At 40.7% G+C, this 22,209-nt stretch overlaps 1 protein-coding gene across 1 annotated transcript; it reads left to right on the top strand.

The window, feature by feature from the left end:
- Positions 1-12,706: 12,706 nt before the first annotated feature.
- On the top strand, positions 12,707-21,569 carry LOC141095233 (uncharacterized). Its single transcript, XM_073581122.1, has 2 exons — positions 12,707-12,952; positions 18,196-21,569. The coding sequence occupies exon 2, from the start codon at positions 18,202-18,204 to the stop codon at positions 20,857-20,859; it is 2,658 nt and encodes an 885-aa protein (XP_073437223.1). The 5' UTR covers positions 12,707-12,952; positions 18,196-18,201; the 3' UTR covers positions 20,860-21,569.
- The last annotated feature ends 640 nt before the right edge of the window (positions 21,570-22,209 follow it).

Raw genomic sequence — 22,209 nt, 5'->3', positions numbered from 1 at the left:
TGCCAAGAGCAAGCGACACTACTCTGTCCTCCTCCTCCTGGACCTGTCGGCTGCCTTTGACACAGTGGACCATTCCCTATTATTACAGACCCTCTCATCCCTCGGCATCACAGACTTGGCCCTCTCCTGGATCTCATCATACCTAACAGACCGGACATTCAGCGTCTCCCACTCACACACCACCTCCTCACCTCGCCCCCTATCTGTCGGAGTCCCACAAGGTTCAGTCCTTGGGCCCCTGCTGTTCTCTATTTACACCTTTGGCCTGGGACAGCTCATAGAATCTCATGGCTTTCAGTATCATCTTTATGCTGATGACACACAGATCTACATCTCTGGACCAGATATCACCTCCCTACTAACCAGAATCCCTCAATGTCTGTCCACTATTTCATCCTTCTTCTCCACTAGATATCTGAAACTCAACATGGAAAAAACAGAATTCATCATCTTTCCCCCATCTCACGTGACCCCCCCTACGAACCTATCAATTACAGTAAATGACTGCCCACTCTCCCCAGTCCCACAAGCTCGCTGCCTCGGAGTAATCCTTGACGCTGATCTCTCCTTCAAACCACATATCCAAACCCTTTCCACTTCCTGCCGACTTCAACTCAAAAACATTTCACGCATCCGTTCATTCCTCACCCAAGAATCTGCAAAAACCCTAGTCCATGCCCTCATCATCTCTCGCCTTGACTACTGCAACCTCATGCTCTGTGGCCTCCCCTCAAACACTCTCGCACCCCTCCAATCTATTCTAAACTCTGCTGCCCGACTAATCCACCTGTCCCCCCGCTATTCCCCAGCTTCTCCCCTCTGTCAATCCCTTCACTGGCTCCCAATTGCCCAGAGACTCCATTACAAAACCCTAACCATGACATACAAAGCAATCCACAACCTGTCTCCTCCATACATCTGTGACCTCGTCTCCCGGTACTTTCCTGCACGCAACCTCCGATCCTCACAAGATCTCCTTCTTTACTCCCCTCTTATCTCCTCTTCCCACAATCGCATACAAGATTTCTCTCGCGCATCACCCCCACTCTGGAACTCTCTACCACAACATATCAGACTCTCACCTACCATCGAAACCTTCAAAAAGAGCCTGAAGACCCACCTCTTCCGACAAGCCTATAACCTGCAGTAACCACCGATCGACCAAACCGCTGCACGACCAGCTCTACCCTCGCCTACTGTATTATCACCCATCCCTTGAAGATTGTGAGCCCTCGCGGGCAGGGTCCTCTCTCCTCCTGTACCAGTTATGACTTGTATTGTTTAAGATTATTGTACTTGTTTTTATGTATACCCCTCCTCACATGTAAAGCGCCATGGAATAAATGGCGCTATAACAATAAATAATAATAATAATAATAATACTCACCAAAGGCTCATCGTGGGAACATAGTTCCAGCAAATTGGAGGGGATATATAGAGATCTCATCTCACTGTATTTCTTTTTAATGCAGCATAATCTGACCTGCATGGTGTTTTTCAAATCCGCAGCTTGTTGCAGATTCGCCGAATTTTCTGTGCAGAACTTCCCCATAGACTACATTAGATGAGGAAAATCTGCAGGTAAAAAAGGCACATGTGCTTTAAGTGCATTTCCGCAGTGGAAACACATAAAAAACGCACATAATCCTCACCTAAGTATGCCAATAAAGTTTTGTCAAAGCCAAATGCCAGGAAGCATAAAAAAGCAGCTTTATTTATAACATGACACACCAACAAGAGATAAAAAACGCAGTGTCAAAAACATAATAATTGAGAGTTTAAAAAAATGTGCACAAAAATGCAAACAAAAAAAAAAACATGCAAGAAATAGGTGCAGAAATGGTGCAGAAATTCTGCAACATCAAAAACTCACCAAAAGCTGATTGTGGGAATGTAACCTAAAGGTGCAGAGTCTTGTGCAGTTATAAGTAGCAGGGTTGTACTTCTCAGGGCTCATCCACATGATTACATTTTTGGTCTGAGGGCTGACCTTGAAAAAAACGGACAGCACTCTGACCAATGTTATTAAATGGGTCAGTGCAGAGGAGCGATGTTTGTTTTCACTGACCAAATCTGCGTATGAAAAGACATTGCAGCATGAACTAGTGTCATGGGTCATCTATATATCATAGTTTCTTACGTAAGTTGGATCAGACTTACCCACTGAAATCTATGGTTGCGCAAAAAAGAAATTAGGTGCCGTACAGAGACACAGTGTAATATCTGATTGTAACGGATAGTACATTGCAATTCTGTTACAAAGGAAACTGTAAAAATGGTCCTGTAAAGGAATAATAGCTGCTGCTGTGGCACAGAGAAAAACGGACGTGGCTTTGTGAGTTTTGCACAGACACAAGGTCAGTTAAAAACACAGACATGTGAAATTCCCTATAGACTATCATGGGCACGTGTGGTATTTGTGAAAAAAAAACCAGACAGAACCTGTGCGGGAACACGGACGTCCGAAGCCTCAGACTGCAGTTCAATCTGCTGTATAATCTGATCCTTCTGTGTTGTGGATGCTACAGAAGCGGACTCCTTTTATATACATTTTCCTAATCCTTAAAGTAGCACTCCTCCTCCGAACAACATTTGTACCCTCTTAATATATTCCAATCATCATATTATGCGAGTTGATCATTCTGTCTACCTACTCTATGTAACTTAAAAGCAGGTTTACAAAAGTAATAAAGCAATCTTACATAAAGATAGATAGAGTGGGAGTGGCTCAAAAAGAAGCACATTTAGGTCATGGAGTGGCCTAGCCAGTCTCCAGACCTTAATCCCATAGAACACTTATGGAGGAAGTTGAAGCTCCGAGTTGCTGACAGCCTCAAAATCTTAATGATTTAGAGAAGATCTGCAAAGAGGAGAGGACCAAAATTCCCCCTGACATGTGCGCAAACCTCATCATCAACTACAAAAAACGTCTGACTGCTGTGCTTGCCAACAAGGGTTTTACCACCAAGTATTAAGTCTTGTTTGCCAGAGGGATCAAATACTTATTTTTCACTGCAAAATGCAAATACATTTATAGAATTTATACAATGTGATTCTTTTGGATTTTAGTTTTGATATTCTATCTCTCAATGTTAAAATTAACCTACCCTTAAAATTATAATGTTCATGTCATTGTCAGTGGGCAAACTTACAAAATCAGCAAGAGATCAATTACTTATTTCCCCCACTGTAGATAGATAAATAGATAATGGATAGATAGGTTGGTAGATAATAGATAGGTAAATAGATAATGAATGGATAGATAGATAGATAGATATGGGAAAGAAAGAAAGAAAGAAAGAAAGAAAGAAAGAAAGAAAGAAAGAGAGAGGAAAAAAGCAGCACTAGCAAGCAGTAGTAAAATAAGAGTGCCAAGTCTCCCAGGCATAGACCAATCATCTTTACAAGACTGGGGATAGACCCAACGTATAAAAATACTGACCGCAGTTTATGGTCGTAATACACAGAAATGTTCCCTGAACAGTGATCCATATGTCATCCGTTGTCAAGGTGTGGCCTCGTTTTTTGCGCATGTAAGCATCCGTATGACATCCGAATGGCATCCATATGTCGAAATTTTCTGGCAGGCTTGCAAAATGGACATAAAATGGAGCCCAATGACAGGTTAAAACCAAAACAAAAGAATAGATATATTCACATAGAATATATATATACATATATATGTCATTGAGACACATATAGTGTGTATATATATATTTATATTTCAAAGACTTCAACATAGCAGAATAGCCGCAAAATCAATTGCCAGCTTCTGTAAAATCAATACAAAATCTGACATGAAATGACACATGGATTACTTACAGTAAACCATTTCATTTCATTTATTTTTTATGTGTCTTTGGCTAATAATTAGATTAGGGTTTGTGTGTAAAATTTGGGACATCTAGGTTAAATTAAGGGGTTAATTCATTGAAGGAAAATGCGTGGGCTCCCGCGATAAAATCGCAACCAGAGAGGGAAAGCCAGTGAGTGAGGGCAGATATTAATAGCCTTGAGAGGGACCTGAACACACTTATCTTTTGGTATGTGAGACCCTTGATTTGTTTTATTCAATCTCTACCTGCTTTCTCAGCACTGTGGCATTGCCTTTATTGCGCTATATCGCTTTGTGGCCATACATTGGAATTTTTTCAGCACTGCAAGCACTTTCATTAGAATCCATTTCAGTATGCTGCAGCGCTCTGTGGCCATATATTGGTATTAACTATTTATTAAGCACTGCAAGCACTTTCATTAGACCTTATTTCAGCACACTGTAGCACTTTGTGTAACTATTTTTATAGCACTGCAAGCATTTTTATTAGATTCTATTGTAGCACACTGCAGTACTTTGTATCCACATACTGGGATTTAACTATTTTTTTAGCACTATAAGCACTTTCATTAGATTCATTTGCAGCACTTTGCAGTAGATTTTCTTAAAGGGCCATACACTGGTATTCACCTGTTCTAGTATTAGCACCATAAGCACTTTTTTTCAGCAGCACTTTGTATTATATTTTAAATGAATTATTTATTGAATTCATAAGTATTTGTGCATTTTTATATTACTCATATTTATTATGATCTAGTCTTACACATCAGCACTATTTTTATTTATTCAGCGACTATTTGTTTTATCAATTTGTGTATGAATTTTATATTTTATTTGGTGTTAATAATTTATTTATCTAATTTTTGTGCACTCAGCAATTTTAGTGTTATTCACATCATGTTGTCCCTTATGTGCAGGTGATTGGCTTTTGTGACTGACTTTTTTAGCATGGTAGTTTAATAAATATTTACTATTTTATTGGGTTCCTGTACCAATATGCTGATATTTCAGCTGTCTACTTATTATTTTATATACCTAAATATAAAATTCATTATTTTAACATTTATTATATGGTAATTTTTAATGAAATAAAAATATAAATATTTAATATTATTTTAGTCTTTGTTGCACTTATTTTTAGTAGGATTTACATTTATTTTTTGTGAGACTTTTTTGCGTCTACAATTGTTTTTTTGTCTGATTTAATAGCAGAATAGCCGCAAAATTAATTGCCGGCTTCTGTAAAATCAGTACAAAACCCGACATGAAATGAGACATGGTTTACATATAGTAAACCATTTCATTTCATTTATTTTTTTTTATGTCTTAGATTAGGGTTTGTGTGTAAAATTTGGGACATCTAGGTGTTAAATTAAGCAGTTAATTCATTGAAAAATAAAATGTGTGGGCTCCCACGGTAAAATCGCAACCAGAGAGGGAAATCCAGTGAGTGAGAGCAGATATTAATAGCCTTGAGAGGAACCATTGTTTTTGCCCCCCCGACTACAAAAATCTGCCCCCAGACACCCCAGAAAAGCCTCTCTATTCCCATTGCCCTGTAGCAGTGGCTAATGGGTTAATATTAATGTGTTACTGTCACCTTGCTATTGGAAGGTGACATTAAGCCGATTAATAATGGTGAGGTGTCAATAAGACACCTATCCATTATTAACCCTAGACTATTAAAGGGTTAAAAAACACACAGACATTAATTAAATATTCTTTTGATGAAATAAAGACAACAAGTTTTTGACCATATTTATTCCTCTGCTAATCCATAAATAAACCATGGTACTGTAACAAAAATAAAACAAAAAAGCAACAATATCCTTACTTCTCCGCTGGTCAGTCACATACCCCACTGCAATCCATCAGAAGGGGTTAACTGGTTTACAACAGGACTATTGCTAATGCGACCAGCCCACTGTAAACCACTGCCAGAATTAATTAGTTTATCTCTGTGCAGCCTCCCCAGCTGACCGGAGATGAACTAATGAGCGTGGTAAAGTTTCTGCATTTTTTCCCACGCTCATCAGTTCACCTCAGGTCATCCAGGGACTCCGTGCAGCCTCACTGATGTCACTGGCTGACCTGAGGTGAACTGATGAGCGTATTTTGCCCGTAATACGCTGACAATCGCAGAATGCTACGATTGTCTTGGCCCGTAAACTACGACCGAGAAATATACGGCTGATGGGAGCTGGCCCATAGAGAAACATTGGTCCGTGTGCAATGTGTGGTTTTTACGCCTCTCACTCGTCCGTATTTCTCTCTAGTGTGACCCCAGCCTAATGAAAAAAATGAAGACAGCACTCCTCTTTAGAAAATTAGAACATGTATTGTATGTACATTAATCATGTATGTAAAACAGTATGCACTTCATTGTATTGTATTTAAATAAATACACAAGTGGACATATGATGTTGTATATAGCACTTATGTACTGTATCTTATACTGTATGGAGGAGCAGGGGGCCATAATATACTGTATGGAGGAGCAGGGGCCCATAATACTGTGTGGAGGAGCAGGGGCCCATAATACTGTATGGAGGAGCAGGGACCATAATACTGTTTGGAGGAGCAGGGGACCATAATACTGTTTGGAGGAGCAGGGGACCATAATACTGTATGGAGGAGCAGGGGGCCATAATACTGTATGGAGGAGCAGGGGGGGCAATAATACTGCATGGAGGAGCAGGGGCCATAATATACAGTATGGAGGAACATGGGGGCCATAATACTGTATGGAGGAGCAGGGGGACCATAATGCTGTATGAAGGAGCAGGGGGGGCCCATAATTCTGTATGGAGGAGCAGGGGGCCCATAATGCTGTATGGAGGAGCAGGGGGCCCATAATGCTGTATGGAGGGGGAGGGGGCCCATAATGCTGTATGGAGGAGCAGGGGGCCATAATACTGTATGGAGGAGCAGGGGGCCATAACACTGTATGGAGGAGCAGGGGGGCAATAATACTGCATGGAGGAGCAGGGGCCATAATATACTGTATGGAGGAACGTGGGGGCCATAATACTGTATGGAGGAGCAGGGGGCCCATAATGCTGTATGAAGGAGCAGGGGGGCCCATAATTCTGTATGGAGGAGCAGGGGGCCCATAATGCTGTATGGAGGAGCAGGGGGCCCATAATGCTGTATGGAGGAGCAGGGGGCCATAATACTGTGTGGAGGAGCAGGGTCCATAATATACTGTATGGAGGAGCAGGGGGCCCATAATACTGTATGGAGGAGCAGGGGGGCCATAATACTGAATGGAGGAGCAGGGGGCCCATAATATACTGTATGGAGGAGCAGGGGCCCATAATATACTGTATGGAGGAGCAGGGGGCCATAATACTGTATGGAGGAGCAGGGTGGCCCATAATGCTGTATGGAGGAGCAGGGTGGCCCATAATTCTGTATGGAGGAGCAGGGTGCCCATAATTCTGTATGGAGGAGCAGGTGACCCATAATGCTGTATGGAGGAGCAGTATATGCAGCCCGTGATATACTGCATGATTGAGTATTGCATGGGGACCGTGATGTGCTATATGGATGAGCAGTATATGTAGCCTGTGATATACTGTATGAATGAGCATCATATGGGGCCCATAATACTGTATGGCGGACTATGTGGTGCCCATAATACTGTATGGAGGACTATGGGGTGCCCATAATACTGTATGGAGGACTATGTGGTGCCAATAATACTGTATGGAGGACTATGTGGTGCCCATATTGTACTATACCTGTATTTTTTTATCTGTGCATCATGAATCATGGCATGTATTAAAGGGGCCCACTGAGACTCTTTCGCCCGAGGCCCACGAAAACCTGGAGCTGACCCTGGTGATATCGCACATCAAGATAAATGCCGGCTGCAGCTGTGACAGGGCATTCTACTCTGCGACAGGCCATGTGTCGACGTCACATAACAGTTACGTTAAATGACTCCTGCAGCCTTTGATAGGCTGGAGACCTTTCAATGTTACTGCTATGTGACGTCAGCGCAGGGCCTGTCACAGAGCAGAGTGCCCTGTCACAGCTGCAGTCAGTAGCCATTTTAATGACCACGCCGAATATGAAGCCAAAGACAGTGCCGGAGAACACAACAAGGTGAGAGGAATCCCTCCTCTGTGATTGGGCAAGGTAGTGGCCATAGGGGCCCAGAGAGGGTACATTAAATAAAGGGGCCCTGGATGGGGACATTATTACTGGAAGGGGCCCAGGATAGGGACCTTATTAAAGTGAACATTGGGGTCCAGGATGGAGACATTAATTAAAGGGCACCAGGGTCTAAATAAAGGGGTGACATAATTACTGTATGGGGGGTAGGATGAGGAACATACATTATTGGTTTATGGTGGGACATATTTACTGTAGGGGCCAATCAGGGGACATTAATACTGCTGTAATTTAATTTACTTTTGAGGTTACTGTCTTCCATAGGGGAGAACAAAAGGGGGTCCTGCTACTGTGAAGAGCTGCACTATGTCTTTTTTTCTTCATCTGACATAGTGTAGAAGTCGGGGAAAATAGTGGGGAATGTGCTCTGGAAGTGATCACTATAGATAACTGTTATTTTCTGCAGAGATGAGTCCTTGCTGGAACAAGTGATGGTCTGCATTGGATGAACATGAAAGACTTCAACTACAGATGTCACCGGTGAGTCAGTGTGTTACTTGTACACTTACACTATATACTGTATACTGTGTAGAGAGCTCCTCTGTATAATATCACTGGTGATCGCTGTATTACCTGTACACTATATACAGAGCTCCTGTGTATGATGTCACTGTTGATCACTGTATTACCTGTATACTGACACTATATACAGAGCTCCTGTGTATAATGTCACTGGTGATCGCTGTATTACCTGTACACTATATACAGAGCTCCTATAGGGAGAAAGGGCGGGAGGTGATCGGCTGCGGGCGGCGGAGCACGGACGGGAGCAGTGCGGCTCTCCGCCTCCACATACAGCCATTTGGGAATTTGTACAACTATCTCCGGCAGACGGCTGCTCTGCACTCTGACGCCTTCCAAGTTGCGGACTCACCTCCGTCCTGCTGCACAGTGATCAGCCGCTGCTGATGGGAAATACAAGTGGCTGCATTCATGCGATCTGCTGCCATGGACCATACGATCGGTGCTGGAGCTGGCGGAGAGGATGATTGATCCACTGCACCGGAGCCTGCAGATTGTGAAGTTGGCATGGTCGCCTTTGGTTTGGTGCCGGTCCCGTGCAGTGCCGGTGTGAGAGCGCAGCATCCCTGAGTGCTGCCTGCACCTGCCGGGATCATCCCGCTGGAACTAATCACCTGCAGCAGCCTGATGCAGAGGAGCTCAGCGCCCGGACCCGGCCACAGTCTCTCCTAGAAGGAATACTCACATGTCATCTCCTTCCCCAGCATTAGCTACAAACCGCAGATGTGAACGTCACCTTAGCGACAGTCTGCGTCTTTCCTCCACCAACACCATCCATGTCCTGACACTTCTCCCGGATCATCAGGAGAACTTGCCTCTGGACTCGGAAACCGTCTGCTGGCTCCAATTAGAAATGAGATGTAAGGCATCTTGCAGTCCACGCACGCCTCCTCTTGCAAATCGGCACCATTCCTCAGTGACAACCCTTAAATCCTAAAATCCCCAAAAACAAAGGAAGCACATTATCATGGACCCAAGGGATTTTTACCTGGTGGCTGCTCTTATTGCCTGCCTAAGGCTGGATTCTGCCATTGCCCAAGAACTTATTTACACCATAAGAGAGGAGCTTCCTGAAAATGTGCCGACTGGAAACATACCAAAGGACCTGAATATCTCCCACATCAATGATGCCACCGGGACCAGCAACAGCCTTGTGTACAGACTGGTTTCCCAAGCAGGTGACTCTCCTCTGGTCAAGGTGTCCAGTACCACCGGAGAGATCTTCATGACATCCACCAGGATAGACAGAGAGAAGCTCTGAGCCGGATCTTCTCTGGCTGATGACAATGAATGTTTCTTTGAACTTGAAGTGGTCATTCTCCCTAATGACTTTTTCAGGCTTATCAAGATCAAAATAATCGTCACAGACACCAATGATAATGCTCCTATGTTCCTTTCAACTGTGATTAATATCTCTATTCCTGAGAATACTCTAATAAACAGTCGATTCTCAATTCCGTCAGCGGTTGACCCTGACACGGGCTTCAATGGAGTGCAACACTATGGACTGTTAAATGGGCAAAGTGTCTTTGGACTGGATATAGTGGAGACACCTGAGGGAGAGAAGTGGCCACAACTCCTAGTGCAGCAGGTCCTGGATAAAGAGCAGAAAGATACGTATGTAATTAGAATTAAAGTGGAGGATGGTGGAGACCCTCAAAAATCCAGCACTGCTATCCTTCAAGTTTCAGTAAGTGACGTGAATGACAACAAACCAATATTTAAAGAGAGTCAAATAGAGGTGCACATCCCCGAAAATGATCCCATAGGGACCTCTGTAATTCAGTTGCATGCAACAGACACAGAGCTCCTGTGTATGATGTCACTGTTGATCACTGTATTACCTGCATACTGACACTATATACAGAGCTCCTGTGTATAATGTCACTGGTGATCACTGTATTAGCTCTACGCTGACACTATATACAGAGCTCCTGTGTATAATGTCACTGGTGATCACTGTATTACCTGTACACTGACACTATATACAGAGCACCTGTGTATAATGTCACTGCTGGTAATAACAGTGTTAGTATTGTGGGTTGTAGTCATGATCAGTATTGCAGTATTTGGTCATTATGAGGTGGTAATTTGTGGTCTGATGTCGGCGTAGCAGTATTTCTCCTTGTATGTGGTATTATTTGGTCCTTATATGCTGGTAATATGTCATATTATTGAGTCACTATATGGTCTGATCATGGTGTGGCGGTATTTGTCCCTTGTATGTAGTATTATTTGGTCACTAAGTGGTCTGGCCATGGTGTGGCAGTATTTCTTTTCTGTATGTGGTATTATTCAGTCACCATGTGGTGGAATATGTAGTCTAGTTATGGTATGGTGGTATTTCTCCATGTGTGGTATTATTTGGTCACTCTATGCTGGTAATATTTGGTCACTATGTGGTCTGGTCATGTGTGGTGGAATTTCTTCCCTGTATGTGGTATTATTGGTCTTGGTATAGTAGATTGTGCTGTGTATGGTGGTCATTTGTTCTCTCTAATAATTAAATACGTGGCACACAGTGGTAGAGATGCACTTAGGGGGTTTTTCCTGTGAAAAAAGTAATCACCTCTCCACAGGATAAGTGATAACGTATTGATTGGTGGGTGTCTGACTACTTGCACCCATTCAGCAAAATGTGGAACTTTTTATCCCCATTAGACTGGAGTGGCATGTACAACTTTATCACTGATCCATTCATTCCCTCCGTGACTGCACTTGTTTTTTTCTGGAAGCCCCAAAGAGAATGAATGGAGCTGTGGTCAGACATCCCACCTGCCGTTCCAATTTAAAATGGGAATAAGTGTCCTATCAATGATAAAACTTCCACATTCTTCCGATCGGTGCAGTTTCTAATGGTCAGACCTAAGTGATCACCTATCCTGTGGAGTCCCCCCACGGATCGGTGATAACTTGTTTTAACCAAAGAACCCCATTAACGTAAACTATCGTAATTATACATCCCAGTTATGGGGGCACACAGTAGATATGCAGGAGCCGCCTGTGTTTTACAGCCGATGCTCCACTATAATGGGGATAACGAATGACAGATATTTGCATATAACTGTAGGGTGGGCCTAGAGTCCATTCCCCTGGTGGGCCCCAGACACCCCAGTCCGACCCTGTTCATATTGCTTGAGAAAGGCTCACACTTAGAGCCAAAATGTTGCTGAAAGCACATAGGGACTATTAAATCACCATTTACAATTTTCTAAAGAGGAGTGCTGTCTTCATTTTTTCATGATAGATAGATATAGGTAGATAGATAGGTAATAGACAGAAACGATGTACTATGTGTTAGGATTGGCGGAATGCACCAAATAGGAAATAATAAGGTGCGTTCGCAACCCAGAGTCCACCGTGCAGTGATGGAGAACCCGCAGCTAGCACAATGGCGGAACAAGGATGCGAGAAAACACTTAAAGCACACTGAGTTAAATGTCACACAGTGTGCACAAAGCGCAGAGTACCAAGCTCTGTTACACCACAGAGCGGAACTATGAAGCTGTAAAATATCAGTATTTCTATAATAAAAAAATATATGGATTAATTCTCTCATACAGAATAGCTAACAGGCTTTGATTACTTTAGAGAAGTGACTGACTTATTCTGAGTGCCTTGGCTCACACAGCTGTCTCTCTTGTCAAATGTATAGGTCAAAATAGTCAAAGCTGTCAAAATGTGACTATTTAGAGATAATGAATGGTTCTAAAGATCTCAGACTTTAGGCTTAAATATCTCAGACTAAGGTAATGCATAAATAACTGTATGCATATTGTTAAAATAACTACGGTTCACTTAATATGGAAGAACTTATGAACATAGTGGCAAGCCACCATATGTGGTTGTAGTTTATAGGTCAGAATAGTATATAAAGCCGGTCTAACTCTTGTTCAGGAGATCTCATATCCCTTGAGACTCTCGAACACCCGGACCACAGCTGCTCAAGACTATATGTAAGAACAATGCTCGTTTTCTCTTCAAATAATTATTGCATGTCATGAACTTACTTTTCTTCATTTTTGTAATCACTTTTTGAAATGAACAATTAAAAACAAGATTTATTTTATCCTCAATTCAACATTGCCTTTACTTTTGATTCTCAACCGTGCAAGAAGATATATATATATATATTTTTCTACATTTTGGCGAGCCTGAGCCAGACTGATCTTTTGTGCTAATTTTGGCTGGCATTCCTTCCTCGATTGTGCAAGGGGGGAGCACGAACTCTGCTAAAAACCACCTGTTGTACAAGCTTCCTCAGGAATTCCATTATTTCACGGCACAAGGATCACACTGAACCTGAAGACGACGGGTGAGGATCGTAAAGAGCTGCATGCGTCTCATCCAGACGGAGATCTGAGGATTGCATAAGGACACAGAGGACCATCCATTGACGGGAAAGACTCTCAATAGGTGAGAAAAAAAAATATAATGGATTTTATACATGATTATGCTAAGAAAAGTAACATAGATTTCAAGTTTGTTCATAATCATACGGATGCCCAATTATGGTCTAGTTTGTATAATCAATGTGAGGCAGAAAATGTTAAAATTGACAAAAGGTTTTTCTCAGTAAGAAAATTACAAAGGAAACTTCAGAATGTTATGCAGCTAGTTCATGTGTATAATAGCTTAGTCTTTGAGAAAACTGAACCTAACACCTATAAAACATGCATTGTCACACAAGACATTAATCACACTGACACACCAGGTGACACACAAGAGTCTGACGGGGATTACTTTGATTGTCCAAATTGTTTGATTTTGTCAGAGCATATAGAACAATTGGAAGATCAAATAGATACCAGGACAGAGTTATTGTCTAAATTACGACAAGACATAAAAAGGGTTTCTGCTAACACAAGATCAACAGGTAAACAGGAGGACAGTGCTGCTGCTGCGTCATCATTTGTACCAAATATGCAAAATCCAGATGCTTCAGTAGAGGAATTAGAGGCAGTAGAATTACAACGGAAAAAATTACATGACAGAGCAGCACGCATTAATCTGAAAATACACGATCAGCTAATGAAAATTGTAAAAGACATTCCAAATTACAATGATAAGATGGATGCCTTTTATAATGCGGACACTTTTGAATCAAACACAGACAAATACAATCTGAATGATGAGCAAAAGAATAAAATATTCAAAGTTTGGTTACCTTCACATATGGGAAAAAGATTACAGACCACACCCAGATTAAATGATGAGAATGAAATGGCACATAGTACAAAAGAAGACAGACTTAGACAATTAGTATTGTTTACAACTGGAGAAGACATGCCTACAGTTGATATTTTAGGGCGTTTACAAACAAATATTTCTGAAGACCCATTCTCTTTTTTGGTAAAGTTTGAACAGGCCTATAGGATGGTAATGGATCTCGGGCCTCACGAAGAGCCAGCATCCATGATCAAATTTTTTGTAAAGAAGTTCAAGTACTTAGATCCTGCCTCAGTGCAATTGGCTAACACTCAGCCATCATTGCAAGAAGCAACAGTTTTTATTGACAGAATAAGGAGATCCATGAAACAAAATCAGGTCAAGGCTAAAATAGCGGTAGTTCATGAGAAGGAAGACAGTCAACTGAAACCTAGAGCCACAGTAATCTCCAAGAGCAGGGATTACATTGAGCATAGAGGTAAAAATACTACACAAAGGAACAATATCCATTGTTATTTTTGTGGTATACCTGGACACTTGAAGTGGCAGTGCAGGAAATTTTTGAGAGCAGAATCAGAGATGGGTACACAAGGAACAGGTAAGCTTGGAAGGGAAAACGGACTCATGCCAAAATCATACACCACACCTTCCGCACCTGCATTACAATTATCTGCACCTGCTCATACTGCCAACAGACAAACACAGTCACCATATGCACCATTAATCAGACAGATCAGAGAAATGACAGTGAAGGAAACAGAGTCAAGGGATAGAATTCCAAGGTCTTTTAAAAAGGACACTGGTCTTCTCCCATCTCCTTCATCTTTCTGACAATCACAGACTATTCCTGTACCACATCCATTGGAATTTGTGACTCGACTTACATTGGATGACTGTGGAAGACCATTTATCAAAGTAAGTTTAGCAGGCCAGAATGTTGTATTTCTTATTGACACAGGAGCTCAGTTAAGTGTTACAAACCTTGATTTGAAGCTAAACCCAGATTCACCAGTTTGTACAATTGTCGGATTCAGTGGAAAAGGTGGAACTAAAGCAACCTTAGTTCCCAATGTGACTTTGGAAATACCTAGTTCTTTCAAAACAGAAATTGACATCTGGTATTGTCGTGATTCTGAAAATATACTTGGCACAGATTTTATGCAGAAATTCGGATGGGTAGTTGACCTAGGAAATCAAGTGATCTGGAAAGATTCCAATGGTTGTAAACCGGTAGTCATTGATCCTAATGATTATAGCCATGTTGGAAGTATTTGCTTGAATGATGTGGTGTCATCTGACCATTTGTGGCCTGACACTAATGATGACAAGGTATTGACAGAAATTGTACAGCTTTTTCCTTCTCTTTGGGCTCAGTTCAGGAATCAGGTTGGAACAATGAAAGACGTTATCGTGAATGTGGAGGGGCGTGATCCCCCGCCACAGCGTCAGTATAAATTGCCTCCAGAATCAATTGACTCTATGTCAAAGATCATACAGGAATTGTTAGATCAAGGTGTTATCCGAAAGGCTAATTCTGTAAGTAACAATCCTTTGTGGTGTGTTTTGAAATCTGATGGTTCTTATCGAATGATATTGGATTTACGGATGTTCAATAAGCATACACCCAATGTCGCACCAATTGTGGCAGATACTCATGACATGATGGCAAGGTTAAATGCAAAAGCAAAATACTTCTCTGTATTGGACATCAGTAATGGTTTTTTCAGTATACCTCTTGAAAAGAGTTGTCAGTATAAGTTTGCATTTACTTTCTTGGACGAGCAATATCTGTTTTGCAGGTTACCTCAAGGAGCACATTTGTCACCTAGTGTTTTTCATCAGGCATTGGCAAAGGTATTATCCAGATTTTCGAGGCCTGATTGCATTCTGCAATATGTGGATGATATTTTATTGTCTACAGAGGATAAAGAGACACATGTTTCTCTTCTGACAGAATTGTTTGAGTTGCTGCATGATGCAGGGTTGAAATTGAACACCAAAAAGGTCAAATTGATGCAGACTGAGGTCAGATTTTTAGGGGTGCTGTTGAGTCCAGGAAAAAGGCAGCCACTGCAGGAAAGAATTGAGGCAATTGCTTCCCTACCAATTCTGACATCACACAAGGCATTGAGACATTTTTTAGGTCTTATGAATTATTCAAGGGATTTCATTGAGAATTTTGCAGATAAGGCCAGATCTTTATATGATCTTTTGAAAGGTGAAAACAGTGATTACTTTGGTCCTTGGGGTGATGAACAGCAAACCTCATTTGAACAATTGAAAATGAATTTACAAAATGCACCTGCTTTGTCCACAGTAGATCCTTCGGCTCCATTTGCTTTGCAAGTGCATACATCAGGAACATCTGTTTCTGCTGTATTACTGCAATTACAGGGAGAAGAGTGGAGAATTTTGGGCTATTTTTCAAAACTTCTCTCACCTGTTGAAAAAGGTTTTGAGACCTGTGCAAGACACTTGGTAGGTGTGTACTTTGCAGTCAAAGCAACCGAACATATTGTCGGGTTCAACAAAATCATTTTGCAAACTCCTCACTCTACACTAAAACTTCTCTTTGAGAATAATATCCCAGGTGTGTCACATCAGAGATTTGCTCATTGGTTATTGTCATTGTCTCCCAAACAAATTGAGGTAGATTACAAGGCCAAATATGTTCTTCCTCAGCTGATGCAATATGAAGGACAAACTCATGATTGTTTACAGTCTTTTCAGGATCCAAGTCCATCACTTTTCAGACGGAAAGCAGAGGTAACAGACGAACCAATTTTTGTAGATGGTTCCAGATTCTATTCAGATGGGCACTATTATTCAGGATATGCCATTTTTTATCCCAAAAGAGGACAGGTTGTGAAGCACAAATTACCGAGTCATTTTTCAGCTCAAAGAGCAGAGCTAGAAGCAGTAAAAATGGTACTACAGCTGAATGAAGCAGATGATCAGTGTCCCATTACAATCTACAGCGATAGCTCTTATGTTGTAAGATCACTGACAGATTACTTGTCAGTTTGGGAAAAAAGAGGTTATGTAGATTCATCTAATAAGACTCTTGTTCACAGTGACACACTGAAGACAATTTTCAGGATAGCATCAAAAAACCCTAATGGTTTTGCTATTGTCAAGGTTCCGGCCCATAAAAAATCTGATGATGAATTATCTGTTGGAAATGCAACCGCAGATATGCTAGCCAAAGAGGCAGCCCTGACAGGAGAAGAGGTGTTTGAACCTGAACCTCTCGAGGTTTCAGCAGTTCAAAGAACAGACACGCATATCCCTTCTTTTGCGGAAGAACAAGAAAAAGACTCATCTCTTGTTGCTTCCCGGGTTGATCCAAAACCTCCCTTTGTTTGTGAAAACGGGGTTTTGTGTCATGACTTAAACGGGGAGTTGCGTCCTGTTGTCCCAAGACATCTACAGGTTGAGTTCATAAAATACAATCATGAAAGTTTGGATCATTTGGGCCAACAAAAATTGTTAGGCATTCTCAGAGAGAAATTTTACTGGGAAAAGATGGAAGAGACAGTGCAAAGTGTTGTTCAATCATGTCTCATTTGTGCCCAAATTAATCCAAGACCAAAAGGACAGAAACCGCCACTACTCCGAATCGCACCTGCAGATGGTCCATGGTCTACGTTACAAATCGACTACATTGGACCGTTACCATCAGGTAAAAATGGTCTCAGGTATGCATTGGTTGTGGTAGATGTTTTTTCTAAGTGGGTTGAAATTTTACCTGTCAGGAAAGATGATGCTTTGTCTACAGCTAGAGCATTAGTTAATCATGTCTTTTGTACTTGGGGGATCCCAAGAATGATCACCTCTGATCGAGGAAGTCACTTTACAGGAAAAATCATGCAAGCCGTTTGTGCTATTCTAGGGGTACGACAGCAGTTTCATGTACCCTACCATCCACAGTCTGCTGGTATTGTGGAAAGGATGAATAGAACAATAAAATCCAGAATTGCCAAGATGTTATTGGACAAAGGCAATACTTGGGTTGATGCAGTACCTTTTGTACTGTTGAGTGTAAGAGGAACAACCTCTGCCACAACTCAGTTTACTCCTTTTGAACTGATGACAGGAAGAAAAATGCCATTGATTTTTCCTCATGAACCATTTTTGTCTACACCACAAAAAGATGCTGTTGCAAGGTCCAAATGGTTGCAATTGTTGCAGGAAAATTTGAAAACGATTCTTCCACATGCTGCATCAAGAATGCAGAGAATGGAGCCACCATATGTATCCAAATTCAAGAAAGGGGCTCTAGTGATGATTAAAACTTTCAGGAAGAATGGACCTTGGGAAAGTAATTGGGAAGGTCCCTTTGAAATTATCGAAACCATGGGACAAGTGATGATTCTTGTGCAACGAGCATCTAAGGTGGTTAAAAATACCCGCAGACAACAAAAATTGTGGGTACATGTTGATCAATGCAAACTGTATATTGCAAAATAATGATACTGCATTTCTTTTAGGAAGAAATGGATTCCAATAAGAACTGGAATACGAAACTCCACGTCCTTGATGGAAGGGATTCAACACCAATCCTTCAGGAGAAAAAGAAATTTCCCAGGAAAAGCTACTATCTGATGGGAATCACATTTCTGCTGTTTTGTACTGTTTCAACTGTGATCTACGCTGAAGATATTTCACACCATGGAACAAATACTAGTGAAGTGAAGGAACTTTTCAAAGGAACTTTACATCCAAGGAAACCAAGAGGAATGAATCTACAAAGCTTAATAGATGAGGACATACCGGACGATTCAGTAGATATTACTGGAAACATTTGCATGGGTTTTGGTGCAAAATGCTGTATTGAGCTACACTTTATACATGACACTGACATAATATTACATGCAGCCACAGGACCTAAGACGAAGTTCACACAGTTACAAGGAGATTATATACACAATAATAAGACAGGCAGATGGGAATGTAGTCCTACAGATGTGTTATTCTGGAATATAGAGATAAGAGGTGAAGAGAAAGCTGTGTGGTCAGGAGATATTACAAATGATATGATCGCAAAAGGGAAAGTTGAAACATCCAAAACAGATGCTTTGTTAAAGACACAACTTTTTGGGAAAGTTTTAGATCCTTCATTTCTTTCTATTACAGAAGGAGACGAGGATTGGGTAAAAACATGGAATTTTCAGATAACCAGAGAACCAGTACAAGTACAGGTATCTGTAGTTTTTACAGTTTCAAATACTATAGCTCCAGAAGTAAGGGTTACACCACAAGCAGTATATAGTCAAGAAAATATGTCTCCTTTATTACTAAAATGCAGCACGAGGTTAGAGCTACCTTCAGAATCTTTGTTAATATGGACCAAAGATAAATCATTTTTGGGAAGTTTTTCAAATGGTCCAACAAATGTTATACACAGAGGTCAATCCGGTAACGTGAGATGGTTAAATAAGGATTTTATTTTTTCTGTAGATAATCCATCTCCTAAGGATTCTGGACTTTACCAATGTTGCATTTTAACGAAATATAACTACAAACAATGTAGAGATGTAAAGGTAAATATATGGTCAGCAGTAGATAATGTATGCACACAGACAAGATTTCAACCATCTACTCCTTTTCAGATCAATCAGTTCCAAACTAAACCTCTGTTACGAGATGGAGTGTTTCTGACCATGGTATGGACCTTTAACATGTCTAACTGGAAAATCTCTTCTAGATATCCCCAGTGTCAACCACATCTCACTAACATGGAGATGGGAATAGAACAATGGTTTGGGAAAAGAACTTCAACACAGGTTAGAAGTAAGAGGGGAGTGTTTGAAGGTATTTTGGGGGGATTAGGAACAGTAGGAAGTTTAATTAACACTATGGACATTCATACACTTAAATCAGATCTGGAAAATATTGGGTATATTGGAGGAAAAGGGGTAAAGATTCAGAAAAGCTTGAATCAAGTCCTTGAAAAGATGGTTTTGAACACTGCTACTGTATTGGGATCTTCTGTATCACATCTTCAAGATGCTACTTTAGCTTTAATGGAAAGTGAACAGGAATCTCAAGTGGCCAAAACATGTCTAGAAATTCAGATTGAATATTCCACCAATCTGAAAATGATTGCACAAGCCTTACAAAGTGGAATTACCCCTTTAGGGCTAATAAGAAATTTGCCCATAGAATATAACTTTGCGTTAAACCATACAGATTTGTGGGTAAATAAGTGGTTAGGATGTGAACAGAACATTTGTGTAGGAACATCACTGATTCCAGTGTCAGGAAGAGAAGAAACCCTGGTTCCTATAGGTGTTCTGGGAATTCCTGTCAGCCCTACACAATTGTTATATTATCAATTACAGTACACAGATTTTGCATTTGATAGTACAAACATTGAACAATTAGACATTTCGTCATGCTTAAATTTTGTTTCCAAGGTAATGTGCCTACCTGGACAGGATAAAGTCATTTATCATTCATGTTTCCATAATCATACTTCTTGTCATGCCAGAGTTGAGAATGTCCACACGATACATGACTTGGTGACACCAGTAAGCGCTAACAAAACTTGTTTCCAAGTCATGTCAGGAAAAGAAGCAGTTTCTGCATTCTTCTCATCTTGTGTACATGTCGAAAATCTGACAATGGGTTTATATTGTATTGAGGGAAATGTTAAAACTCTCACAAAGAAGGAAGGAAGTATTAATATTACGTCAATAGGCTCAAGACGTCTGAAAATCCTTCCGATCCAGTTCAATTTGTCACAAGTCAATAAATTCCCTTGGGATTTGTGGACAAATGAAATAAAGAAAGACAAGGGTTTATTAAATCTGCTGACAAAACAATTAAAAGAAGCTGAAATTGTATTTAGACATGAACAAGGTAATCTAAATGATATTGAACATGAATGGACGAGTATGTCAGGCTCATCTTGGTGGAGAAATTTAGGAAAATCTGTAACTAGTTGGTCACAGTCTTCAGCGAAAATGGCAGCAGGAAATGTATTGTCTAATCCGATCGTTATTTTATTTATCATAGTTTTGCTGTGTATAATATATCAAATAATTATTATGTGTAAAATTAGGAGTATTTATAAGAATATAAAGATAGAAATGAAAAAGGAAGATGATATTTTAAGAGAGATGTTAAAACGAAAAAATATAACTCTTTGATCTAATTTTTGTTTTTACAATAGGTTTGAAAATTCAGATGACATTCAGGGCAGATGTTGATACAAGGTTTTCAGAATAAAGAATGAATGTGATACGAATGGTGAGAGAATGAGTTAGGATTGATTATGATATGTCTCAAATCATAATCAGGGGGGACTGTAAAATATCAGTATTTCTATAATAAAAAAATATATGGATTAATTCTCTCATTCAGAATAGCTAACAGGCTTTGCTTACTTTAGAGAAGTGACTGACTTATTCTGAGTGCCTTGGCTCACACAGCTGTCTCTCTTGTCAAATGTATAGGTCAAAATAGTCAAAGCTGTCAAAATGTGACTATTTAGAGATAATGAATGGTTCTAAAGATCTCAGACTTTAGGCTTAAATATCTCAGACTAAGGTAATGCATAAATAACTGTATGCATATTGTTAAAATAACTACGGTTCACTTAATATGGAAGAACTTATGAACATAGTGGCAAGCCACCATATGTGGTTGTAGTTTATAGGTCAGAATAGTATATAAAGCCGGTCTAACTCTTGTTCAGGAGATCTCATATCCCTTGAGACTCTCGAACACCCGGACCACAGCTGCTCAAGACTATATGTAAGAACAATGCTCGTTTTCTCTTCAAATAATTATTGCATGTCATGAACTTACTTTTCTTCATTTTTGTAATCACTTTTTGAAATGAACAATTAAAAACAAGATTTATTTTATCCTCAATTCAACATTGCCTTTACTTTTGATTCTCAACCGTGCAAGAAGATATATATATATATATTTTTCTACAGAAGCCAAGCAAAAAGGACTATACCCTGTTAGACTGCACAGGTGTATAGAAAAATACTAATTAGGATCCCTATAACTTAACCCCCAGGGAAGATTAAGATGGTGGTTGACCCTGCTCTGACACACAATGTGCTTTAAAGGGAATCTGTCACCCCATTTTTGGCCTATAAGATGCAGCCACCGCCATCAGGGGCTTATCTACAGCATTTTGTAATGCTGTATATAAGCCCCCAATGTAACCTGAAAGACAGTAAAAATTAGTTAGATTATACTCACCCAGGGGCGGTCCCAGGTCCAGTCTGGTCCGATGGTTGTCCGGCGCCTCCCATCTTCTAGCGATTATGTCCTCTTCTTTGCTTCCAGTCGCAGCTCCGGCGCAGGTGCACTACTCTGCCCTGTTGAGGCCAGAGCAGATTACTGCAGTGCGCAGGCGTCAAACCTCTCTGACCTTTCCCGGCGCCTGCGCACTGCAGTACTTTACTCTGCCCTCAACAGGGCAGAGAAAGTACGCCTGTGCAGGAGCCGCAGCAGAAGTAAGAAGGAGGACGTCATCTCTA

This window comes from Dendrobates tinctorius, unplaced genomic scaffold (assembly GCF_039654945.1).
Source record: "Dendrobates tinctorius isolate UK_male_01 unplaced genomic scaffold, ASM3965494v1 ptg000069l, whole genome shotgun sequence".
NCBI classification, from domain to species: Eukaryota; Metazoa; Chordata; class Amphibia; order Anura; family Dendrobatidae; genus Dendrobates; species Dendrobates tinctorius.
The sequence above is the reverse complement of the archived record's forward strand: the minus strand, read 5'-3'. Positions and strand labels throughout refer to the sequence as shown.